The sequence below is a fragment of the Hypomesus transpacificus genome, chromosome 16, assembly GCF_021917145.1.
Source record: "Hypomesus transpacificus isolate Combined female chromosome 16, fHypTra1, whole genome shotgun sequence".
NCBI lineage: Eukaryota > Metazoa > Chordata > Actinopteri > Osmeriformes > Osmeridae > Hypomesus > Hypomesus transpacificus.
In genome coordinates, this window is record NC_061075.1 from 1,899,047 (window position 1) to 1,920,064 (window position 21,018).

Here is a 21,018-nt window from a genome sequence, read left to right on the forward strand (position 1 = left end):
CCAATCTGTACTGGCCACATTTGAATATGAGGCTCATTTGGCCAGTCAATAAGGCAGGAAATAAATCATTGTTAAAAACAAATTGTCCATCAGACACTTTATTTAAAAAAGCAAAACACAAATACAAAAGTTGGAACTATACAATAGCTCAGTGTGAGAGATCGGGAAGGAAGGGCGACGGAAAAAACAGCCCTTCAGTCCAGTGGATGGGTTCAGGGTCTAGGAGGGCGCATACCTGGGGGTGGGGGACCTAAAACAGAGAGCAACGAGTCAGCAAGTTTAAACTGCACTGGGTGTTTGTTTGGAACACATCTCAGGAGACAAAGCAACACTAGATGAAGGCAATGCTTACCTCTCATGCCAGGGGGGGGTGGTCTCATTCCTGGAGGAGGCATGCCCATTGGTGCACCTCTGCCAGGGGGCATTCCCATTGGTGGCCCCATTGGTGGTCTCATGCCTGGGGGTGGGCCCATCATGCCTAAAATACAAAAAAAAAGTTTACTTTATGTTCGAGTACTTATATTGAGCCTAATTACTCAGGGTGTTGAGTATTGGTTGAGGGGCTCAGAGTAATCCTGCTTTCAAATAGCTTCAACATCATCGTTCAGCTGATGAAAATCATCACAGCCAAATCAACCAAGACTCAAAATCATCAAGTGAGCTCCTTTTCAGAATGTCTAAGCAGACACCAAGGAGGCTTCTGGGTACAAGTGTCTTACCAGGAGGAGGTGCACCACGGCCCATTGGGGGAGGCCCTCCCCTGCCTGGGGGGTACTGTGTCGGGGCCCCAGCAATGCTGGCTCCAGCTGCTGCTGCTGCCACTGTTCCTCTGCCCTGGGGGGTCATCACCTTTGGGGAGAGGGGGAAATTAACACAGACAGAAATGTAATTACAGAAAACCACAAACTCCCATGGGTAATGTCCCAAGTAGTTCATCTTGGCTCAGTGTAATCCTGCTCCAATTGGCTTCAACATCATAGTTCAGCTCAAATGAAATCATCCTCGCCAAGGAAAGCGTCATGACTAAAAAGCCCCATGATCTGAACTCGATCCCCACCACACAAGTTAAACAAAATTGCAACCCAGATTTCAGATCACGTCACTTAAACCTCAGATATGAGAGACGAGTCATGCCAACGTACCTGCTGTGAGGGCCCTCCTACTCCTCTGACGGGGCCTGCGAGGCCTGCAGGAGCCTGGGGCATGGGGGCGCCAGCAGGGACACCTCTGCCAGCTGCCCTGCCCACACCTGGACCTCCTGCCACACCAGCAAGGGGCACGCGGGCAATACCAGTCTAGGGAGAACAGTGGAGTTAGTCGCGTATCTCAATATTCAATTTTGGCCTTCATATCAACTGCATATACACACACACTACAATGGCTACAGTGTTGTGATTTTAAAGAAGCCGTTCTTGTTAAGACATGACAGGAGAGGATCTAGACTTACATCTTTAGGTGGTGGTCCCTCAACAGTCATGGAGACCAAGTTCTCCCCTCTCAGGAGGACCAATCCCAGCACTCTCTTCTCCTCACGTTCAGGCTGCTTTGAGTTTTTAGGCCTAGTTAACACGAGAGGGATTAGGTTATTGCTGACACATTTCAGGGAATTGCCCCTAGAATAATCAAAGATCAACCATCCAAAACTCTTGTATGATGTGTTGCCCAAATGGAAGAACATTTTAACCTTGGAAGCAATGCACCATTTAGATTTCAAACCCACTTGATCTTTCTGAACTCATCACAGTCGCACAAAATGAGGTTCATGTGTTTGTCGAACGCCTTGAATGTCCCAATAAAGATGCGCCCATCCTGCAGAATGCACCGCATTCTGTAGTCGATGTGCTGCAACATCTTGCTACTCTTTCCAACCGTCTGAAAAAAGAACAAACACAAATCATTAACACCATTGAACAAGGTCATTTCCGTGTGTCCACATGCATCCGGATTGATTTTCGGCGACCAACTTGGTGGTTAAATGCATTGTCATTTTAAAACATGGTTCAGGCCTCAGTGTAATCCTGCTTCATTGGCTTCAACATCATTGTTTAGCTCAAATGAAATCATCATTGCCGAGACCAATTTGATATAACCTAGCTACTCATTTGCGAGTAAGCTAATGGGTGCTAGCATCTGGTAGCTAGTTTACGAGTTTACTGGTGTAACTAGTGAACTTGCTAGTTTGTTATTAACCATTCCACGTGTACACACGATCACCATTATGCACATGGCTGTTGTTCACAGAAAACGTAACATTTAAGCTTAGCTTATTGAAAGAATTTGCTAAATGCTTGAGGTAATGGGAATGAATGGCTGCAACAATGGCCCTACGTTGCTCAGACGTTCTCAATCCCACCGTATTTTCCGACATTTTCAACTTTTGTAAAACACAAATAACACCTTAGACAAGACATATATATTTGAATTATGTCACAAACGACGGCTTACCATGGTTGCAGTTCTGATGGCTCCGATGTAGGTCGGATCACGCCACACAAAATCAAAAAATTGACCCGCGAAGCTCCCTGTTTAGGGCTGCCAGGTCCGTCTTTATCGTAAAGTTGAAGGAAATGACGACAGCGGTGCGACCGAACACTAGTCTACACTGATTTTCTCCACACTGCCTCTATGTGGACAAAAGAGTAACCGTTAGATTGGAAGTTAAGAGGGAATACATTTAAACAGGATTTCAGACACTTTTTAGTAAATAATTTGTTAACGGAAAGGGGTCCCTAAAATATATTGACACAGGAAAAACATTTAACCTATCATTCGCTCACATGGTAGGCAATTTTGTTCTGGGCTTGTTCACTCTTGTCCTTTTCCTTAAATGTTTTTTTACCTGCTGAACTGGCATGGCTATAGCCAAGTCTTTGTGGAAGTCTTTGTAGCCAATATTGTGGTAAATAGTTGGTAGGTGTTCATTTCTGGTTTACAGGTTTAAAACAAGGGAAAAGTAGCTCCAATTGTGTTTTTCTTTGAGGAAGTGTTTGTTAGAAATATGTGGGCTACCCTACTGTGAAGGCTACAGGAACAATCTAAATCGCGTTTTGTGGTCAATACAACTTTGTTTATCTGTAAAACTTCACATAAGGGCTGAAGGAGGCTTGAGTATGAGTGAGTTTACTATTTATAACCAGAACATTGAAAATATCCTATTTGGCGTAGTTAATAGGGCAAGTTAATAGGTCTGTTTACTAGAGTGAAGCGTGGGCAGTCCTTTGTTTATATGATGGACCCTAAAATCCATATAGCCTGCTGTTGCAAAGCATAGCCTACGTCGTATTTTCCAGCATGCACAAAAACAGACGGAGGTCTAGCAACATGCACAAAAATGATGAGTGATGGAAAGATATTAAATGAATCAACAGCACACATGCCTGTCTGTGATGTAGGGCCTAAGTAATTAATTGACATTTATTGGGATACCGCAACCATAGGTTGTCCTATAGGTTATGGACTGTTCAAGTCCGTCGCAGCTTGCGCTTGTAACTGTTGCCACAGCAACCACTGAGGAGAAATCTGTGCCGGTCCTGATGCTACCGCGCGCTACCGCATTGAGGGGGATGTAGCAGTCAGACTCGGACAGATGGGACCTCGAGATCGACAGTGACTCACCGACAGAGTGCCACAGGGAGGAGAAAGCGTGGCGGCGACAAGACTCATTTATCTTAGACCTTGACGGAAGACACGATCACACGTTTATCAGGTTGTTCTACGGATCATAGGTGAGTGCAACAAAACTGCGGCGAATTGGTTATTGGTGAATCAAATAGCCTGCTTAATGTTAATGAGGATTGCGACTTTTTCATTAGTGTTGATATTAATTTATCTTAAAGTAACCTTTAGACTAGTTCTGACTTAGCAAAAACCTGTTCTTGTTTTGCAAATAGAGTAACCAGTTCATGCGTCCTATGCGTAGCCTATATGATGTGAGTCTTTTGCGTGTATTTACTAAGGTGTCGAGGAGTAGGCAACAGGCCGCCTGACATTTGTTGGTGAGAAAAATGATATCGTTATTTTGCTTAAAGCAACATAAAACCATGAAAACTTATCTCCAGAGCTACTTTCTTAAATGCAATGCCACATTTCAAGACTATCAGCCTGCATCATGCACGTTTTGTTGGCTAAAGGGATTTGTGAATAAACAACACAGGAAATGTATTATTTTCATATCCTGTTATTTACATTTAAATTGTATGCTACTATTATTTTTTGTTTATCTTCTTTGGCCTCCTTGAGTTTGTTGCTGATTCAATCAAACAGGTCAGAAATAAATGATTTCTTATGGGATGAAAATCAAGTCACAAATTCTAAACCATTCCTTTTAAATTAAATATTTGTATTTAGTTGTCAGTCTATAGCGTAGTTCATAAAGCATAACAGTCAACATACCATATAGCTACAAGCAATTGTCAATTAAAGAGGCCATGTCTGCTTTATGCTTGTAACTTGCATTGTTGTCTATTTTTCAAAAGTTAGATGGATCACTTATGGGGGCCATTTTATTTCCTTGTATCTATATATAACAGAGATTTGAGTTAGTCAAAGGTTGTGATGCAGGATTGGAGCAGAGAGGTTGGTTGACCAGTCCTCCCAGGTGCAGGCCCTATCAACCTGTCACATCACATCAACACAGACATGAGGGTGGTACTCTTGAGGCAAAACAAGAGTGTGTCACATGACATACTGTATGACCAGGATAACTGAAGACTCCAAACCTGTTTCTGTTAGTCCTTTTGTAAACCCACAGAAAAGACTAAAGTGTAGTTGTTTTCATTATTTAGAAATAAACATGGTTTAGTTTCTGATGCAATAAAACTCCACTTCTTAAATATTGTTGACTTTAGCAAAAATTCAAGCATTACTAGAATAAGCCTCCCTATCTTTTGCAGTTTTATATCCAGTACAGTAATTGCTTTGTTAATTTTCCCCTATCGTTTCACAACACTGTCTCTGTCACTGTCGTGCGTGAGACCGGATCTGTGGGGTTCTCCCTTAACGAGGCTGTAGGGACCTGTTATTTCGAAATAGATGAGAATTAAACATCATCATGAAAGATTAATACACAAGGGCTCTCTGTCTGGCATCATTTTTCAAAGCTCCGCTTTGATCGTCCATCTTTTATTCCCTCAGCTCATCGCTCATCTCACACACCATGCACAGGAGTTGTCACAGTAGAGGGAGATGCAGAGGGTACCTTCTCAGCACGGGCTTTCATCAACCCATAGGATTACTTACCAGCAACCTGTGAGCCCATGTGAAAGCATCTTGTGTTTTGTTCTGCATCCCACTGAAGATGACTAACTAACTGTCATTGCATTTTGTCGATTTTAGGAGGAAATGTCACTGTGAAAACGTTTATTGTTCTGTTCCCTTTAACAAACATGCGTCCCTGTACCTGTAGGTAGTACATGGACAGCACAGTGACAGTTGTCAGGGAGTAGCTTGAGAGGAGCCAGGCAGAGAGCACTGGCTGCCAAGTAAAGACCAGGGGCAAAGATAGCATTGTGTTGTTGATCCACCACCACACTGGCTCAGGAGGCCAGTCCCTCCTGAAATAGCAGGCTTCAGGTCAGGCTCAGTACCACCTTGAACATGGAGCAAACACAACGAAAGGAACCGCAGGATGTCATGATGGCATCATGAAAGATGTGATGAGTGATGAAAAAAATGCCTGAGAAGAGGACAGTTATTTTTATGTCGTGGGAAAGGCACACATCAAGGAATTTATTGCTGCTTGACATTTAATTAAACAAAGGTTGATTTTGTCCAGCTTCTAGCTTTATTTGATTTTGTGATATGATAGTATATTTAGGTTTGTTGAAGAGAGCCATTAAATGCAATTATTGCCTGTTTACCTCCTCATAATTCTGCCTGTGTGGAACTCCCCCAAAGAACACAACACATACACAGACCCTCATGCGTAAACATACACACGACCAAAAGGTCAGTTTATCAAATAAAAACACAAATGTGCTTTGTGTCAGCAGGTGCTCTGCAAATAAGTACACCAATGTCAAATGGACGGAGTGAACATCATTATAAGCAACGACGTGACGACAAATTCCTCTCGAGTAGCTCTGTTGTCTACAGCCCTCAAGTCAGTGTACGAGTGTTTGAACACGGCAGACACTGAATGATGGCGGCATTCTTCAACCTGCAGTGTGCCTGCCGTGCGTCCCTCTGTAGTGGGAGACGGTAATCTGTTTGGTGGTTGGGTTTCTCTTAGAGTGGAAACCACATGTTAATGGTAAACCCACAATGTGGTTTTACAGATCTAAAGAGAGCGGGCCTTCTAGGTTCCTATATCCCGTTCTTACCCCACTTCTCATTAAGGCTGACGATAGCCCCGTCCAAATGTTGGCTCATAGAGAATGATCTATAATTACCTCATGTCCGCAACTGAAGCTGTTTGGAACCAGGGAAACTTCTGTTTATGCACAATGATCAGCCAGAGAAATATAGACACAGATACACACTCACACATTAGCACTTTACTTCATTATAGGGATAAATATGGTCAGGCCTGTTACAACGTGTCCCTTCAGGATATGGAGGTAATTACATTACAGCAGTGCCTGTATACAGCCACCTCCATTCCATATTGACCCACTGGCTTTCATTCAAAGAATTGTCTGCATTTATTTATGTAACCTTTAGTTTTTCTCTCCCTAGAGAGACAAACTTGCCACCAAATGTCTTTATCATGATCGGTACTTGTTGCCTGTACCTTTTATCAATCTCTGTCCCTCTCTTCCTCTCTTTTCCCCTCTCTCACTCTTCCTTTCTCCCTCCTCTCCCCCTGCTATCTCGGATGGAAATGGGGGGTGTTATATAAAGCAGCCTGTGTATCCCCAAGCTGTACAGGCTGGCTATTTATAGGCCCAGCTCAGATTCTAACAACCTGTGCTCGGGAAAAGAAACACAGACGGAGTGAAGGAGACGAAAGCGTTAAATAATGAGAGAACAAGCAGCGAGAGAGGTGTAATCTATGTTCTGTTAGCGTGCTGGTGAGCTCCGTCTCTCTCTGCTACCCACTGGTGAAGGCGTTCCTTCCTAAATGACATTCTGATGTGTGAGTCATCGTCTCTGTGAAATAAAGATGAGAGATGGAGAGGGAGGGAGGGAGAGTGAGAAGGAGAGGGAGAGAGAGAGAGAGAGAGAGAGAGAGAGAGAGAGAGAGAGAGAGAGAGAGAGAGAGAGAGAGAGAGAGAGAGAGAGAGAGAGAGAGAGAGAGAGAGAGAGAGAGAGAGAGAGAGAGAGAGAAAGATGCCTTCCTGCCCTGGTTACAGTGGATGCTTGTTGGCCAGCTACCCAACCCGATGTTTTGATACCTAGCCTAATACAGATACGCAAAGAAGCGCGCAGCTTATCGTGTGTTCTTTCTATCTCCAGCCTTGCATGGATCCACAGGCGTCCATCAATCTCTTCTCCCCCTCCCTCCCTTTATCTCTCCCTCTCTTCACACAGGGCTGCCAAGCCCTCGTCTCTATGACGTCAGCATGTGTACATGAAGACCCAGACAGAGAGGGAGAGATGGATGGAGAGAGTATGAATTGAAGGGTTAACTGTAAAGTATGGTGGCTTTGCAGCATTGTCAGCTTGGGGGCCATGTTATTGGAGGGCACAGTTACAGCTTTGGACATGGAGGTCCCCCCTGTGGTCATTATGGGGGAATGAACCACACTAAGAGGATTACTGCCGCAGCATGAATGACATTGGATGACCTACAGCACAAGATGAACATGCTTCTTTATTGAATGAACTCTCATGATCAAATGGAATACTTGTATGATTGCTAAAGCATCATTTGGGGGTTTAAAATAGTGCAGATTAGAAAACAGTAGAAACCAAAGGACATGCAATAACAGTGCAATTTTCCCTCACGATCAATAACGTTTCTGTCTGTCAATCAATTGAATTATGAATCTATCTATATGTATCTATAAATCTATCATTCTAGTGGTATGCACTTATAAATACTTTATTTCTGTATTTCTCAAGATAGACAGGCTAGTTCTAACAATATGAACATCACTACAGTGCATGTCTGCCAGTTGGCAGTACAGTAAAATGCAATTGTTTGTATGGATTTGTTTACCAGTTCAACAGCCCTGTGTGTTTTCTCCCCAGGTGAGAACACAATGCTGGATCTACTCCCCCGATAAGACCACCTCTACACTCTCTACACCCATGGATATCCAAAGGATGCAACATCTTTGTCCTTTGATACTGTGAGAAAGAATTACTGTCTAAGATGAAAATGTTTTTATCTCCTGACACTGTTAATTTCTTTTCGTTGGACTTTGCCTTTAATGAGGACTTTGAAATAAGGGTTGTTGTCTCCATGAAGTGTTGAGATGCATGCTGTGACAAAGATAGTGCCAGATCTGCAGCTGCAAGGATTGCAGAGAAACAATGAGACCAGTCTGTTTTAGGTTGCTTGGCAGAGGTTGGCATAGGTGTGGGGCCAGTGTAACCTGTTAAATTACAAGCTTTGTCTTCCCATTCCTCTGCTGTCAAAAGATAAGCTTGCGCTATTGATATATTCTGCAACAAAAATAACTTTTTACATGTATGCATGAACTGTGAACATAGTGAATTCAGGGTATTCAGGATTTTCCAGGGCTTGCCAAAAAGAAATCAGGTAATTTCATTCAATGTTTTGTTGATAAAATATATTTGTAATTTAATGTGAATGTATTTATCAAATATTTCTGTGAAAAGCTGTAAACTACATTATTATCTGTGACTTGAATTAAGACTACCCAAAATTCTGCCATTTTCCAAGTGGAATAACACTCTAAAAGTATGCTACATATCTTCACTTTTGAAAGAATCTTGAATCAGGGACAAAACCAAGAGAGACCATAAACCGCTGTTGAAACTGCTTTAGGATCACTTTGGAACATTAGCCACATTCCCCAGCTGCCCAATAACTCCCATCCTCACCTACATTCCTTCCTGGCTCGCTGCTGGTCATCACTTCCTCTCTCAGGATGAGCCAGAAGCTGGAGGTGGAGGCAGGGGAGGGCTGCCAATCTCTGGTCTACACTGTGGAGGAACTTGAGTGTAAGATCTGCTACAACCGCTACGACACACGCACGCGCAAGCCCAAGGTGCTGGGCTGCCTGCACCGCGTCTGTGCCAAATGTCTGAAGAAGATAGTGGAGATGGGCGACTCCTCCCCCAGCCTCATCAGCTGCCCCTTCTGCCGCCATGAGACCCACGTCCCAGACGAGGAGATCTGGCTGATGCAGGACGACAGCAACATCCTGGCCATCCTGACCTACCAGGACCGAGCCAGGAAGAGTGGCTCCGCCCCGGCCGGGGAGGTGCTCCTGACCCCCAACAGCCTGGGTGGCGAGGTGGGCGGAGGTGGAGGAGGGGGTGGCTGTGTGACTGGCAGCGGAGACCAATCTCACAGCTCCTCAGACTGTCTGGTCATCACCATCATGGAGGTCCCGGGGGAATCCCAGTCGTCCGACTCCATGAGCATGCTCAACATGGTCCGGCTGTACCGGCCGCCCAGCCTGGACTCACTGCCCTGCCACCTGCCGGTGCAGAAGTGTCGCGCCTGGACCTCGCGGAGCTTCCCCCGCTTCCTGCTGGGTGTGCTGTGTCTCGTCTACTTCAGCTCCCTGCCGCTTGGCATCTACCTGCTGATGATCCAGCAGCTGACCCTGGGTGTGATCCTGGTCAGCCTGGTGCCCACCACCCTGGTCCTCTGTGTCTTCTATGGCTTCTGCCAATGCCTGTGCCATGAGATCATGGAGTCCATAGCCACATAGCACCATTTCTTACAGCAAGGGTTGGGGTCCATTCTAATTTAAATGAAATTTAGCTGATGAGAGGAACTGAAAACAACTTATTTGAATTGGAGGGATGAAAAACCTCATTTAAAAGCAGACTTTAAAAACAAATTATTAACCGAATTCTGAATGTATTAGGATTTAATAGTAATTAGTGTTGACCCCAACCCCGGCTCATAAGGACCCCTTCATCCCGCAACCATAGACCTGGATAGAAATAGTATATGTTTTCACATGCATGAAAAAGATAATGTGCTGCTGATTTAGTTCGCCCAGAACAAAACCATCCCCAAATGCAGACCTTGCACTCAGATCCATCTGGGAAAACAAAATCTGGCACATCCATCTAAAAGAACACATATCCTATTGATACCCTGGTCTTTCCAAGTACTTACAAATCTCTGGACCTAGCGAGCCCTGTAAAACGCCAAATCAATCACCGCTACCCTTTTCTTTGTAAGATACCTCCCTATCCACCCCAATTTTCCACCTCTGAAAATACCAGCACTTAACTGATATGACTGCTCATGGATCTGTCTGTCGGGCTTTTCTTTTGAGCCAGGGAAGTCGAGAGGCAAGCGTGTGTGCGAGAAGGCCCAGCCATCCTGAACGTTTTTCTACAACACAGCTCAACCTGCATCAGACTGCTGTTCGATGTTTGTGTTAATTCTAGTACCCGAACGGGCCTGACTTCTTATTAAGCTGTTAAGATCACTGTCACTATATTGGAGAATATGTTCCTCTATCTTGTACTATTATGGTCCCTTACTGCAGAGAGTGTTTGATCTACTGTAATGGAACCACCATCGGCTACCCTTGGGTACATTATTTTGATACTCCATAGGTAAAGGATGTATTCAGTCATACAGCATAGTTTCCATGTATACTGTTAAAGTTCCTAGTTGCCTTCGTAAGGCATGTCTGTCCTGAAGTAACTAAACGTTGTATAATGAATTTGTCTGTGGCAATGCAATGGGAATGGACAAACCGCCTAAACTGTTACTAGATATTTAAAATAAAGATTCAAAACTATTTTGGGAAAAGGATTATTTGATGATATCACTCTCACATCTAATTTCTCAGGTAACTGACTCCAAAATTAGCAGTGATGTACTCAATGCAACTGATATCCCAATACATGTCTATCATATTAAATTAAACAACTGGTAAACATGGCATCTTGCATCATCCTAACGAGCGTATACAATTAGACCAGTTTAATTAAAATAGTCCCACAAGATTATTGGTACCAAAATATTATTCCCTGGAAGCACATCAATGTTCCATCTGATCCCTGGTGAAAAAGTGGACCATTTGGTAAAGTGTGAGTCACTTGACTAGGTTCCATTGCCACAGGCCTGCTCTGCTGTCATGCTGACGTTTGGCTACCACAAGGAGCTAATTTTAGTGCAGTTGCTCTGGTGACCTGGCACATGGGAGCAAACTCATGGCATTATAGGATCTCCACAGCTTCACAAAGCTTTACAAGTAGTTAAACTGTAATTATCACTTGGAAGTAAAGCAAGAAGCACCGGTCTGGCACACAGCTATTAAAGCCAGATCAAACCGCACATATACTTATAAATGTACAAATCAGACACACAATCAATCACAAAAAACAGCTACACATGATTGATTAACACTGAAGGTTACCATTAGAGTTGCACTGAACAACCTCTTTCAATGTGTGTTATTAGAAGATTGGTCGATTTTTTTCTGAATAATAATGAGGTGTAGAGTAGAGGTCTTCCCTATCAGCCATGTGTAAGAGCAGACTGTAAGAACAGAGGAAGAGGATCCTGGGCAGCTCCATGAGCCTCAGCTGCTGTGTTTGGCCTAATTGAAATGTGTCTCCCTGATGAGCAGCACCTCCCAAGGCTCCAGCCAAGACACACTGCTCATGGCAAGCAGAGGAGGTGCCTAATACTGGGAGGGTGGAGGGATGGAGGGGGGTTATCCTGAAGTTGTTCACTTCGACATTCAGTTGCCCACAGGCCAAACACTTGCCTGTTTGGTACCAGACAGACCATGATGCCCTGAGGCAGCTCTCACCTTGGAGGTAGGACACATTTTTTGTTTGTTTATCAAACAGTCATTTATCTTAATGTGTTTAAGATGTGTTCCAAACAATTTGAGCTTTATTTTCTAAATGCCCTAGACTACTAGTTATTTCTATAGTGGGTGTTAAAGTCAACTCTAAATCTAAAAAAGGGTATGTTTGGAAAGTTATTCAGAAGTCAAAATGATATGGTTTTCATAATTTATCAACAGAAAGGCAATGAACAGACAATAAAGATGGCTTGATTGCTTCTGATCATTATAAAAAGTCTGAAAATTCCCTTATCAAGTGCTTTTGTGAGAGTAGTTTCTATATTATGCTCAAAAGTACTTTGTGGATCTTGCTCTTCTGACCCCGCACTACAGAATTCTGCCCATGCACAGTTTGATCAGTCCCGCCTGACCTCTGTCTTAGCTTCAGATGAATCGGTGGCAGAAGTCCGTGGATGAGATCCAAGCCCGGAGGCGCCAGGTGGCAGAGTGCGAGCGTGCCCAGGAGGCTCTGAGCAAGGTGACTGCCTGCTTCCAACAGTTAGCCAGCTCAGTGGGGAGCAACTCTGATGGCAGCTTCCTGAGGGAGGAGATGGAGGAAACCAGAGGACTGGTGTATAGGATTTGTGCAGGTAAATCAATTTTCCTATTCAAAACAACAGACAATTTCTGTCAATGCCAAAGTTGAGGTGGAGAAGTTATATTCTTTAATGCTTTATTTACTTAAATGATCATCGACCATTGAATGAAATGACCTTTGATCATCCACATCCCTTAAATAAAAGACAATTAGTAACCAGATAAAACTTTTGATCAAATGTCTTTAATTGTTTTATTAATGCACACATATCCTAATCTGTAACACAATCACTAGACCTGTTTATAGTAGATCAATTTTACAATTTATTGTATAGAATTTTTAATTTTTTTCACACGTAGGCCAATATGAATAATGAACAAGAGCTCAAACAACAGAACAGGAACAAAACACATTAAAGTTAATTTTGTGACAAACACAAACAAATCTAAAAGCAGCTTTACCCCCAGGACAGCACGGTAACAAATCGTACCTGCTGATCTTGATCCTAATCATACTGGAGCTTTTCTGGCTTCATCATGGACCTTAACGCCCCCCTCACACTACACCTGTGTCTTGGTCTTCCTTGGATACAAGAATAGAAATACTATTTCGGGTCATAAAAAATTCCGTCATCTGTCTTTCAATCTAGCCAAACTATGAAAATCTATACATTTGCAGACATCTTGCTATGCTAGGCTTGACTTAGTCAACTCAAAACTATTGTTTGCTGGTGGGTGCAGATGAGAGTGCATCGATAATTCTATGCACGTCCTTGCCATTTGCAGGCATCAGAAATGATGCCATCATTAGGATAAATCAACACACTGGAAACTGGTATGACCACTGCATTAGAAACCACAGTATTGCAGTAGTTCTGACAAGTCATTACCATCCCGTGCATGTCCTAGGTCTACATCGCAGACTGGTGTCCCTAATGACAGAAATGGAACGGAGCCAGGAGGACAGGGAGCAGGTGAACCGGCTTTGGGTCATCTTCATCTCAGGCCTGGAGAACATCCAACAGGATCTTCACAAGGCCAGTGACCTCATAAACCTCTTCCCCCTGTCCCAGAAGAAAGACCGTCGGGCACTGGTCAACACAGGGGTGTCAGATAGCGTTTCTGGCGTGGCTGCACTCGCAGCCTCCGTTCAGACGCCCTGGCTGACTGTGCAAGTGGAGCAGAGCCCCGACCTGAAAACACACATCACTCAGGTGGACACTTTGCTCAAAGAGATGCTGCAGAAAGTCAGTGTGCCATTCTGGTCAGTGGAGTCCACACAGCAGGCCTGGGTAGAGTCTGGATGTCAGGAGGACAGCCATGACAATCATGGCACTCTGGAGGAGATGATGGAGGTGGAATCACAAGACTCCAAGATGTCTGCATGTTGTCACCCACCAAACTGTAAACTCAGGTGCATGTTCTGTCTACTACACTGACTACAGATTACCAGAACATTCAAAGCTATTAGAACCGGTCCTTTAGTTCTGAGAAAGACATTTATACTTCAGTTGTTATTTTCTAGCATAAAACCCTTCTAGAGAACAGTGTAACATTTAATAACAGATTGACGCAAACAGTTAGCAAAAAGTTATATAATCTTGAGTACAAAAGTATGGATGTTAAACTGCAATAAAGCTAGACACATGATTGTATCAACATTAAAATCTTTATTCACACATCTCATACAAACATGTAAATACTGTACATACACATACCCAGTATTCAAATATACATAATTAGAAGCTGACACCACAGAGAGAAAGAGTTTGACAGATAACAGAAGAAAGAAAGTGTGGCTGTGGGGCAGCTCAGTTCTTGAAGGTTGAGTGCAAATGGGCTTTGAAGGCTAAGAGGGGAAAAATGCCATTAGATTTTGTTTTGTTCCCCTCACTGAATGGTTTGATCAAGGCACATTACATTTTTTAGATATGGCTGGCAATATGCTTGCTTACCTTCTTGGTTGTCCCAAAGCTCAGCTGCACCAGCATTTAATGGACTCTCATTATTGGGCTCTGGGAGTGTGTAAGGGAGAAAAATAATAAAGATTTTCCATACACATTCGACACAAGGTTCACCGAGATAAGTGTGTGTCGCTAAGTGGCAACAGATACATACCTCCTAGTAAACTTTGGATGGAGAGGAGGATGGAGCGCACATCATACAGGGCTGACCACTTGTCTTTCAAGATGTCCAGACAGATAAAGCCTTGCTCGTCCACGTTAGGGTGGAAACAGGGGGTGATGAACTTCACCCGAGGGGCTTTGTATGGGTAGCCACTGGGAAACTCCAGTGACAGCTTGTACCTCAAGCCTTCATATACCTACAGTATATAGACATACACTGAGCATTCAGGGAGATGTGTCATGCACAATGATTATGTGGGATAAAGTACGAGTATAAGAGTAAGAAATGCCAAATGTATATACACATCCCCGGAAATACCAAGAGAGTGTGCAACGAGGTAAACTGATTTAAGTGGAAATGAGCCATCTACCGTTGCTGGAGCGCCATGTATTGTTCCGATCCACTTGAAAAGATTGTCTGATTCTGGAAAGGCAGATATTCCCTTGTCTCCGGACATCTACAAAAACAATGCTACTATAAGAATGTGCAGTGTTTTGATGAATAGACGTTAGACAATGTAACAAAGGAAGCATGCAAACGTAAGCTACATCCTTACCATAAGTGTCATCAGTTCTTGTTGAAGTCTGTGAGAGAGAAATACATTTAGTTTCGAGGCTAACATGAGGTGCAAGACGTTGCTAGTTTAACTGGGTTAATCATAAACGCCCATAGGTCATGTAAAACTCGCTAAACTAATCACCCACCTCTTGGAGACGGAGCCCTTGGCCGCACTGCCACCGGTTTCGTTGCCTTTCCGAGAGGTTGTTGATGAGGCTGCTGCGGGATCCATATTCTGAGAGGCCATAGCTAGCTAGGTACAGTGCCGTAATTAAATTCTATGGAAGCAATGAAATCAAGATGAGTCACGAATGTATATCATTTAGAGCAAAGTTACTTTTATTTACCCGAGTTAACTTGCATTACAGTTGGGTTTGCTAGCATGCATTTAACTGTCTAGGTGCAGTGCTAGCTAGCTACAGTACTGTAAAAACTAGTGCTAGCATTGTCAGTGTTAGTGATGGCTAGCTAGCTAGCTAGCTAACACAGCACAGTTAGTAGTACCTTGGCTGGGGTTTTTTAGAACACATTTAGTAACTACTAGCTAGAAAGCTGTCGTTTCAACGGTAACAAAGGGTTGCTAGACATCTGAAAACGCCACAACATATCTATCTAAACAACACATCCTAACCAATGTCGGAAAAGTAAATCGAGTCACTCAACACCGGCTAGCTAGCTCTAGCTAACACCGTACAATCAATTCCAAGATCCCTTTTGCTGTTTGTTGGTTGTACGCATGAGCTAGTAAAGCAGTGCTTGCTTTAACAAATCTGCAGCTACATTTTTATAGTTAATTTCGGTTTCATAGATTAAATAATCTGACACCGTATCTTTAATTCAGATGTAATACTTGCCTAATAAATCTGATCAGACGTCACCTCCCGAGTCCTGACTGTTGCAGTAAAAATTTCAAACTGAGTTTATCCCGCCCCCCTGTTTAAACTTGCTTTCAGAAAACGGTCCCTCCAATCGCAACATCAGGTTTGAACAAAGCACAGCCTTGGCAACCATTTGGGAGAATGCGGTTAACTACACAACTTCCATGATTGGTGTAAACTCAACTCACGAGTCAGAAGTTGCTGCATGTCTTAGAAGGTGTCTTTGGAGGATTGATTTCAACATATTCATAATAATTTAATTTATTATGTCTATGGATTTCCAATCTGATTTAATGAAGCGTATCCAGGAAACTCGATCTAATCTGCAACATGTCTGCCGAATCAAATAATCTGGCAGACAAATGAATGAAACAAATTTAAAGGAGTCTTTAATTGTTTTCTATTAGTGGTTGCCAGCGTTCAACCATTATTTGCGATATTTGCTCTCTAAAAACTGGAGCTAGCATAAATGTTGAAAAATACAATTCATATAGCTACAAGTGATTAAGTTACAAATCAATTATCAATGTACAGATCATTTATCATATCAGGCCCTGGAGAAAAAAAGTTATTACAAAAAACCCTACATCAATGACAACAAATGGTTTTACACTCAAGGGGTTAGGGACACACTTCCATGCCAGACAAATGTGATTACATTCTATTTCTGTAAACAATAGAATAACTTTAATATTCTTGATAAATTCTCTGATCTGGCACACAAACTCAACATAATACAATCCCACAACCGTCTTTTGAACATAGCCAATACAAATAAAGTTCCAAATTTGATACATTCCATTTTGGAGTTTTAAGTCACTGCAAATAATAAAGCACCTTATATTGTTTAGACAGATGTACTACACGACTGCTAGGCTGCAAAGAACATTTTAAGTGGACTTAAAAATTAAATAAAAAAGCAAAATAAAAGAGACATTATTACTGGGTACTCTCATAAACATGCAGACTGAGGAATAGGCACAACATTTTACAAATGACAAAGGGCCAATAGCACCCTCTGTTGCTGCTACAGTACCGTGGTCTGTTAGTATGAGGTGATGGACGACAATGTGCACATTATGGCTCTGATCACTGGCTGTATACGATCCACCACAGTATCCAAAGCACTACCTACAGATAAGACTAGACAATGTTGTTCCTCTTTGTGACTTAATAGGATCCAGCTTCAGTTTGGTTCTCTTTGGATCTATTCCTTCTCTGACCTCTGGGCGTCCATGGCCTTCTGCATCTTCTCAATCATCCACCCTGGTACTGTAAAAGGCTTCAGCTCATCCATTTTCAGGTCAGGACCGTCTCTGAAATTTGCAGAATTTTTGATTATCTGAAATTCACAAAATTTGAGAGACTACAATGCTGTCATGACTATGATTTGACTTCTGGGAAACAGATGATACGTGTATGTTTTTTTTAAAAACATACACGTATCATCTGTGTATTGCAGAAGGTCAAAAGACCAACGTGTTTTACTCACTTGTAGTCGTCACTCCGAGACAGGTCTTGAACATCGTCTTCAATAAGGAGGTAGGCCTAAAACAATGTCGAGGGCAGATATTGTTGAATACGCCTGAATGGCTCCACTAGGTCGTTGTAAGGCTGAGCGCTTACCATCTTTCCCCCTGTGGCTCTCATGTGCTGCCTCTCTGCTAGCCAGTGTTTGTCCTGGGCATCGGCAGCATACTGAAACAGCCAAACACAAAACAGTTGACCAACAGCAAACCACTGCTTGACATCCAAACACCTGAACGTCCTGTGGGTTGTATATGAATCAAAGGCGCTAGCCAGGTGTCTACCTTGAAGAGATCAGCATGTTTAATGTAGATTCTCCCCCTGGTGCCACCCATTCCTAGAGCCCTGCATGAGAACAAAGATTAGGCCGTGCTGTCAGAAACGACAAGCACACATGGTGTTTGTAGGTTGTGCACAATAGAACACCACCAGTAGTGAACCTACTTATTAGCCCGTGACCCAAGAACAAATGTGCTGCCATCGTTCAGTCGTGAGGGGTCCCACTACAAAACAGGATACCAGACAGTGTCACGGGGGGGGGGAAAAAGGCTATCAGGACGATCATGTCCCGTTTCCAAGGTCATTTATGAAGAGCTATGCCATTTACCCAGCGGCACAATGACAAGGTAATAACACAATAAGGACAACACAAACCTTTGGTCCGTCACGCTTTACTGGCTCTGAGGTCTTAGGTTTAGGCCTACAGGAGAGGAAAACAGGCTTGGTAAACATGGGAGTCAGGGGGCAGGCACGGTACTGCTGCCTATTCTTACAACAGCATCAGTCACACTATAAACGTGAACGTAGACATTCCAGACAGTGTTTTGATGGGGTAATGAAGACTTCCTTTTGAGGAAATACTAACGCGTTACTAAATGTGGCAGGTCTGTCATAAGAAACTGTGGGTGCATTTGGACGTCCTTTCCTCTGAAATTGAAACACAAGACAGGGCCATAAGTTTTAGTTGCTTTGGATTCCAGACAATAAATAATCTATTCGACAGGGTGAGCTGGTCAGTTTAGCTTGTCTAACAGACCTACCTTTTTTAGAACGGGGCTGCCCCTCTGACTGGAGTCATCCTCTATTGGTCGTGGACGCTTTCCAGAGAAGAGAAGAGGGGAAAAAAGACAAAATGATTAGTGACGCGAAAGTAATAACAGTACCACTCAATTACTCTCCAGAAAGAGTATTATTGTACTGTATTTTCGTTCCAGTCTTAGGGCACAACACCGGTTTTACAACTATTTCTAAGATTTTTTTAAACAGAACAATAGTTATTTTAAATATTGAACCTACTTTAACTGAGGGCTCCAGACCAGGTTTTGCAGCTGGCTTCTCCCCATCTGAGAAAAGCTGCTTGGCCTGAAGATGCACAGGAAACGAGCATTACTCACAACTTCTCCTGATGTTAACCACACATAATCACACAAGAGTGACATCTAAAAGAGCCCATGTATCACACTCACATTTTCCAGACAATTACGACAGGCTTCTTTTATCAGATGATCCGTCTGCACGTCCTCTCCAACGTTCTCTTTTACGTTGCTGGCTGCTTTCTCAAAGAACTGTAAAAGACAAGGCAATACTGTAAAAAGAAAGACACATCGGCATGAATGTGAAGCATACTAGATTATTTGGCCATACAGGGCACCTCTTGCTTTTCAGAAGGGATGTCATTACAGTATAATACAGCAACCAAAATCACACTTTACACCAAAAATATGGGCTTCCCTACTCGGTTAAACATTTTTACGCAATGCATATATTTGTATCTTTATCTCAGCAGACAAATCCAACTACTCACCCTCATGTATTTCCTGAAGACTGCCATGATATCCTCATTAAAGCTGGGCTGTAACACTGTTCTCAGCAGGTCCATAGATATGACAGGATCTGTGTAACTTGAGGCACAAAAGGCACACACTCCTTCAAGACATCTTCAATACCCTAAATCTGATTTAGATGTAAATCCTTATGATTAAAGCATCTCACTTCAACATTGACTAAATTTACTTGCACAAAATGTTCCGTTTTTGCCCATATTCCCAAAAGGCCAGTATTCCTACTTTAAATGGCAAATGAAAAGGAATATTCAAATTGTACCGTTTAAATGCAGCCATGCACACTCTGATTAACTTAATGTACTAGACTTTTATGTTTAGAAAGGCTACAATAGTGTGCATGTAAATATATGTTGGTCCATTTGCATCAATAAAGCAGTTTGTCAGCCAACTAATTTACCTTACAGTCATCTGAGATCGCCGCCCCCTTCGATGAACCTGTCTGTGTTTGATCATGATATTCCAAGGATTCTGCAAAGGGATAAAAAAACATTGGCTAAATAGTTCAGTTTAAATACTCATCATTGCTCTGTGGCATAGTATTGCTATTTCATAAGCTTCATTAAATGCAGTGATAATCTTCACTCAGTCTAACTAGTACCCCAACTCCGTCAATAGCGAAAGTCTACGGTTTTACCAACACTTCTGGTAGATCTAACCACATCATACAGGATATGAAGGCCGGAGTTGACACTAGCTAAATGTGATGTTAACGTCTGATGCTTCGTGGCTCGGTGCACGACTTACTATCAGAGATCATTTACAGGTAGCCAGCCTAGTGGCCAGTTCAGTGTTTTGGGTATCAAACCAGGATGACAGCGCACTCACCATTGCTTGTATCGGCTGTTCAACAGCATCTTGCTGGAGCCAGTCCCTGCGTCCCTCACTTCGATGGGCACCCATTTGTTGTGGACTGAGACTATATGGTAAATAAAAGTAAAAGCACTGATCGACGTCTGTCAACCAGCTTAGATACCAGCCTAAAAGTGGATCGCTAAATGTACACGTATAGAAAACAACACAAGCTAGCTAGCTAGCTAGCGCACCTACTTTAACGTGGGGTTCCTGATGCTGAAGTTTAGTCAGCGCGAGCGGGCAGGTAGCTAGCTAGCTATCTAGCCCTGTTGACCTATCAAAAATCACTTACAGTTTACGCTTATCTGATCGTATCCTATCAAAATGCTTTTTTATAACTTTGGAGAGAATGCAATCCAATTTTGCAATATTCAAGCAGTTAACTAGATTACCTGTTACAGGAAAATTGTTTACTAGAGCAGTGAGTACTGTACACGGTTTAGGAAAACCTGTTTAGTTGACATGCAACTCTGGCAGTGTCAAGAAAACGTCTAAGGCGCATGCGCAACGAGAAAGTGGGCATGTCCTGCAAGCAAAGATTTGTGAACCAATATTCAGCCATCTTTGTAGAGGCATCAGTGTGGCATGGTGCAATAAAGGCTAAATCATTTTTATTCTTACGTCTCTCAGCATTAAGGAAAACATTTGGACTAATCTTAACATTATTAAAATGATTATTTACTATATCAGACAGTAAAGTGAATTATTAAATGTCAAATGTTTCTAAATATCAAATTCCCCCCCCCCCCCCCCCCCCCCCCCCCAGATTTCAGCAGGTCGGATAGACTAAAA

The 21,018-nt window shown here is 42.8% G+C and overlaps 5 protein-coding genes across 13 annotated transcripts; 2 read left to right on the forward strand and 3 right to left on the reverse strand.

Moving 5' to 3' along the window:
* Positions 1-82: 82 nt before the first annotated feature.
* snrpb (small nuclear ribonucleoprotein polypeptides B and B1) lies at positions 83-2,572 on the reverse strand. Its single transcript, XM_047037197.1, has 7 exons — positions 2,446-2,572; positions 1,721-1,872; positions 1,448-1,559; positions 1,143-1,295; positions 720-849; positions 353-478; positions 83-250 (listed from the first exon to the last, which is right to left on the reverse strand). Exons 1-7 carry the CDS (start codon positions 2,446-2,448, stop codon positions 213-215), a joined length of 714 nt encoding a protein of 237 aa, XP_046893153.1. The 5' UTR covers positions 2,449-2,572; the 3' UTR covers positions 83-212.
* A 553-nt stretch (positions 2,573-3,125) lies between these two features.
* LOC124478766 (E3 ubiquitin-protein ligase RNF182) lies at positions 3,126-10,812 on the forward strand. Of its 3 annotated transcripts, none has more exons than XM_047037196.1 (4): positions 3,126-3,725; positions 5,134-5,247; positions 8,134-8,647; positions 8,999-10,812. In XM_047037196.1, exon 4 carries the CDS (start codon positions 9,000-9,002, stop codon positions 9,789-9,791), a length of 792 nt encoding a protein of 263 aa, XP_046893152.1. In that variant the 5' UTR covers positions 3,126-3,725; positions 5,134-5,247; positions 8,134-8,647; position 8,999; the 3' UTR covers positions 9,792-10,812. The 3 variants fall into 3 exon arrangements, with proteins under 3 accessions (XP_046893152.1, XP_046893151.1, XP_046893150.1); XM_047037195.1 differs by having other exon boundaries at positions 3,127-3,725; positions 8,838-10,812; XM_047037194.1 differs by lacking the exon at positions 5,134-5,247 and having other exon boundaries at positions 3,127-3,725; positions 8,134-10,812.
* Positions 10,813-11,809: 997 nt separating this feature from the next.
* Positions 11,810-13,912, forward strand: zgc:109913 (regulator of G-protein signaling 9-binding protein). The gene is made up of 3 exons (XM_047037205.1): positions 11,810-11,871; positions 12,286-12,493; positions 13,350-13,912. The coding sequence occupies exons 2-3, from the start codon at positions 12,292-12,294 to the stop codon at positions 13,877-13,879; spliced, it is 732 nt and encodes a 243-aa protein (XP_046893161.1). The 5' UTR covers positions 11,810-11,871; positions 12,286-12,291; the 3' UTR covers positions 13,880-13,912.
* A 175-nt stretch (positions 13,913-14,087) lies between these two features.
* Positions 14,088-16,077, reverse strand: ube2c (ubiquitin-conjugating enzyme E2C). Its single transcript, XM_047037121.1, has 7 exons — positions 15,980-16,077; positions 15,272-15,403; positions 15,124-15,151; positions 14,938-15,024; positions 14,559-14,763; positions 14,396-14,455; positions 14,088-14,289 (listed from the first exon to the last, which is right to left on the reverse strand). Exons 2-7 carry the CDS (start codon positions 15,370-15,372, stop codon positions 14,252-14,254), a joined length of 519 nt encoding a protein of 172 aa, XP_046893077.1. The 5' UTR covers positions 15,373-15,403; positions 15,980-16,077; the 3' UTR covers positions 14,088-14,251.
* Positions 16,078-16,375: 298 nt separating this feature from the next.
* Positions 16,376-20,708, reverse strand: LOC124478721 (deoxynucleotidyltransferase terminal-interacting protein 1). Of its 7 annotated transcripts, XM_047037115.1 has the most exons (15): positions 20,619-20,708; positions 20,422-20,500; positions 20,200-20,290; positions 19,772-19,842; positions 19,335-19,431; positions 18,997-19,095; positions 18,827-18,892; positions 18,571-18,627; positions 18,396-18,457; positions 18,185-18,230; positions 17,975-18,033; positions 17,815-17,875; positions 17,630-17,701; positions 17,496-17,551; positions 16,376-17,319 (listed from the first exon to the last, which is right to left on the reverse strand). In XM_047037115.1, the coding sequence occupies exons 3-15, from the start codon at positions 20,272-20,274 to the stop codon at positions 17,211-17,213; spliced, it is 930 nt and encodes a 309-aa protein (XP_046893071.1). In that variant the 5' UTR covers positions 20,275-20,290; positions 20,422-20,500; positions 20,619-20,708; the 3' UTR covers positions 16,376-17,210. The 7 variants fall into 7 exon arrangements, with proteins under 7 accessions (XP_046893071.1, XP_046893070.1, XP_046893074.1 ...); XM_047037114.1 differs by lacking the exon at positions 20,422-20,500; XM_047037118.1 differs by lacking the exon at positions 18,396-18,457 and having other exon boundaries at positions 18,185-18,232.
* Between the last annotated feature and the right edge of the window lie 310 nt (positions 20,709-21,018).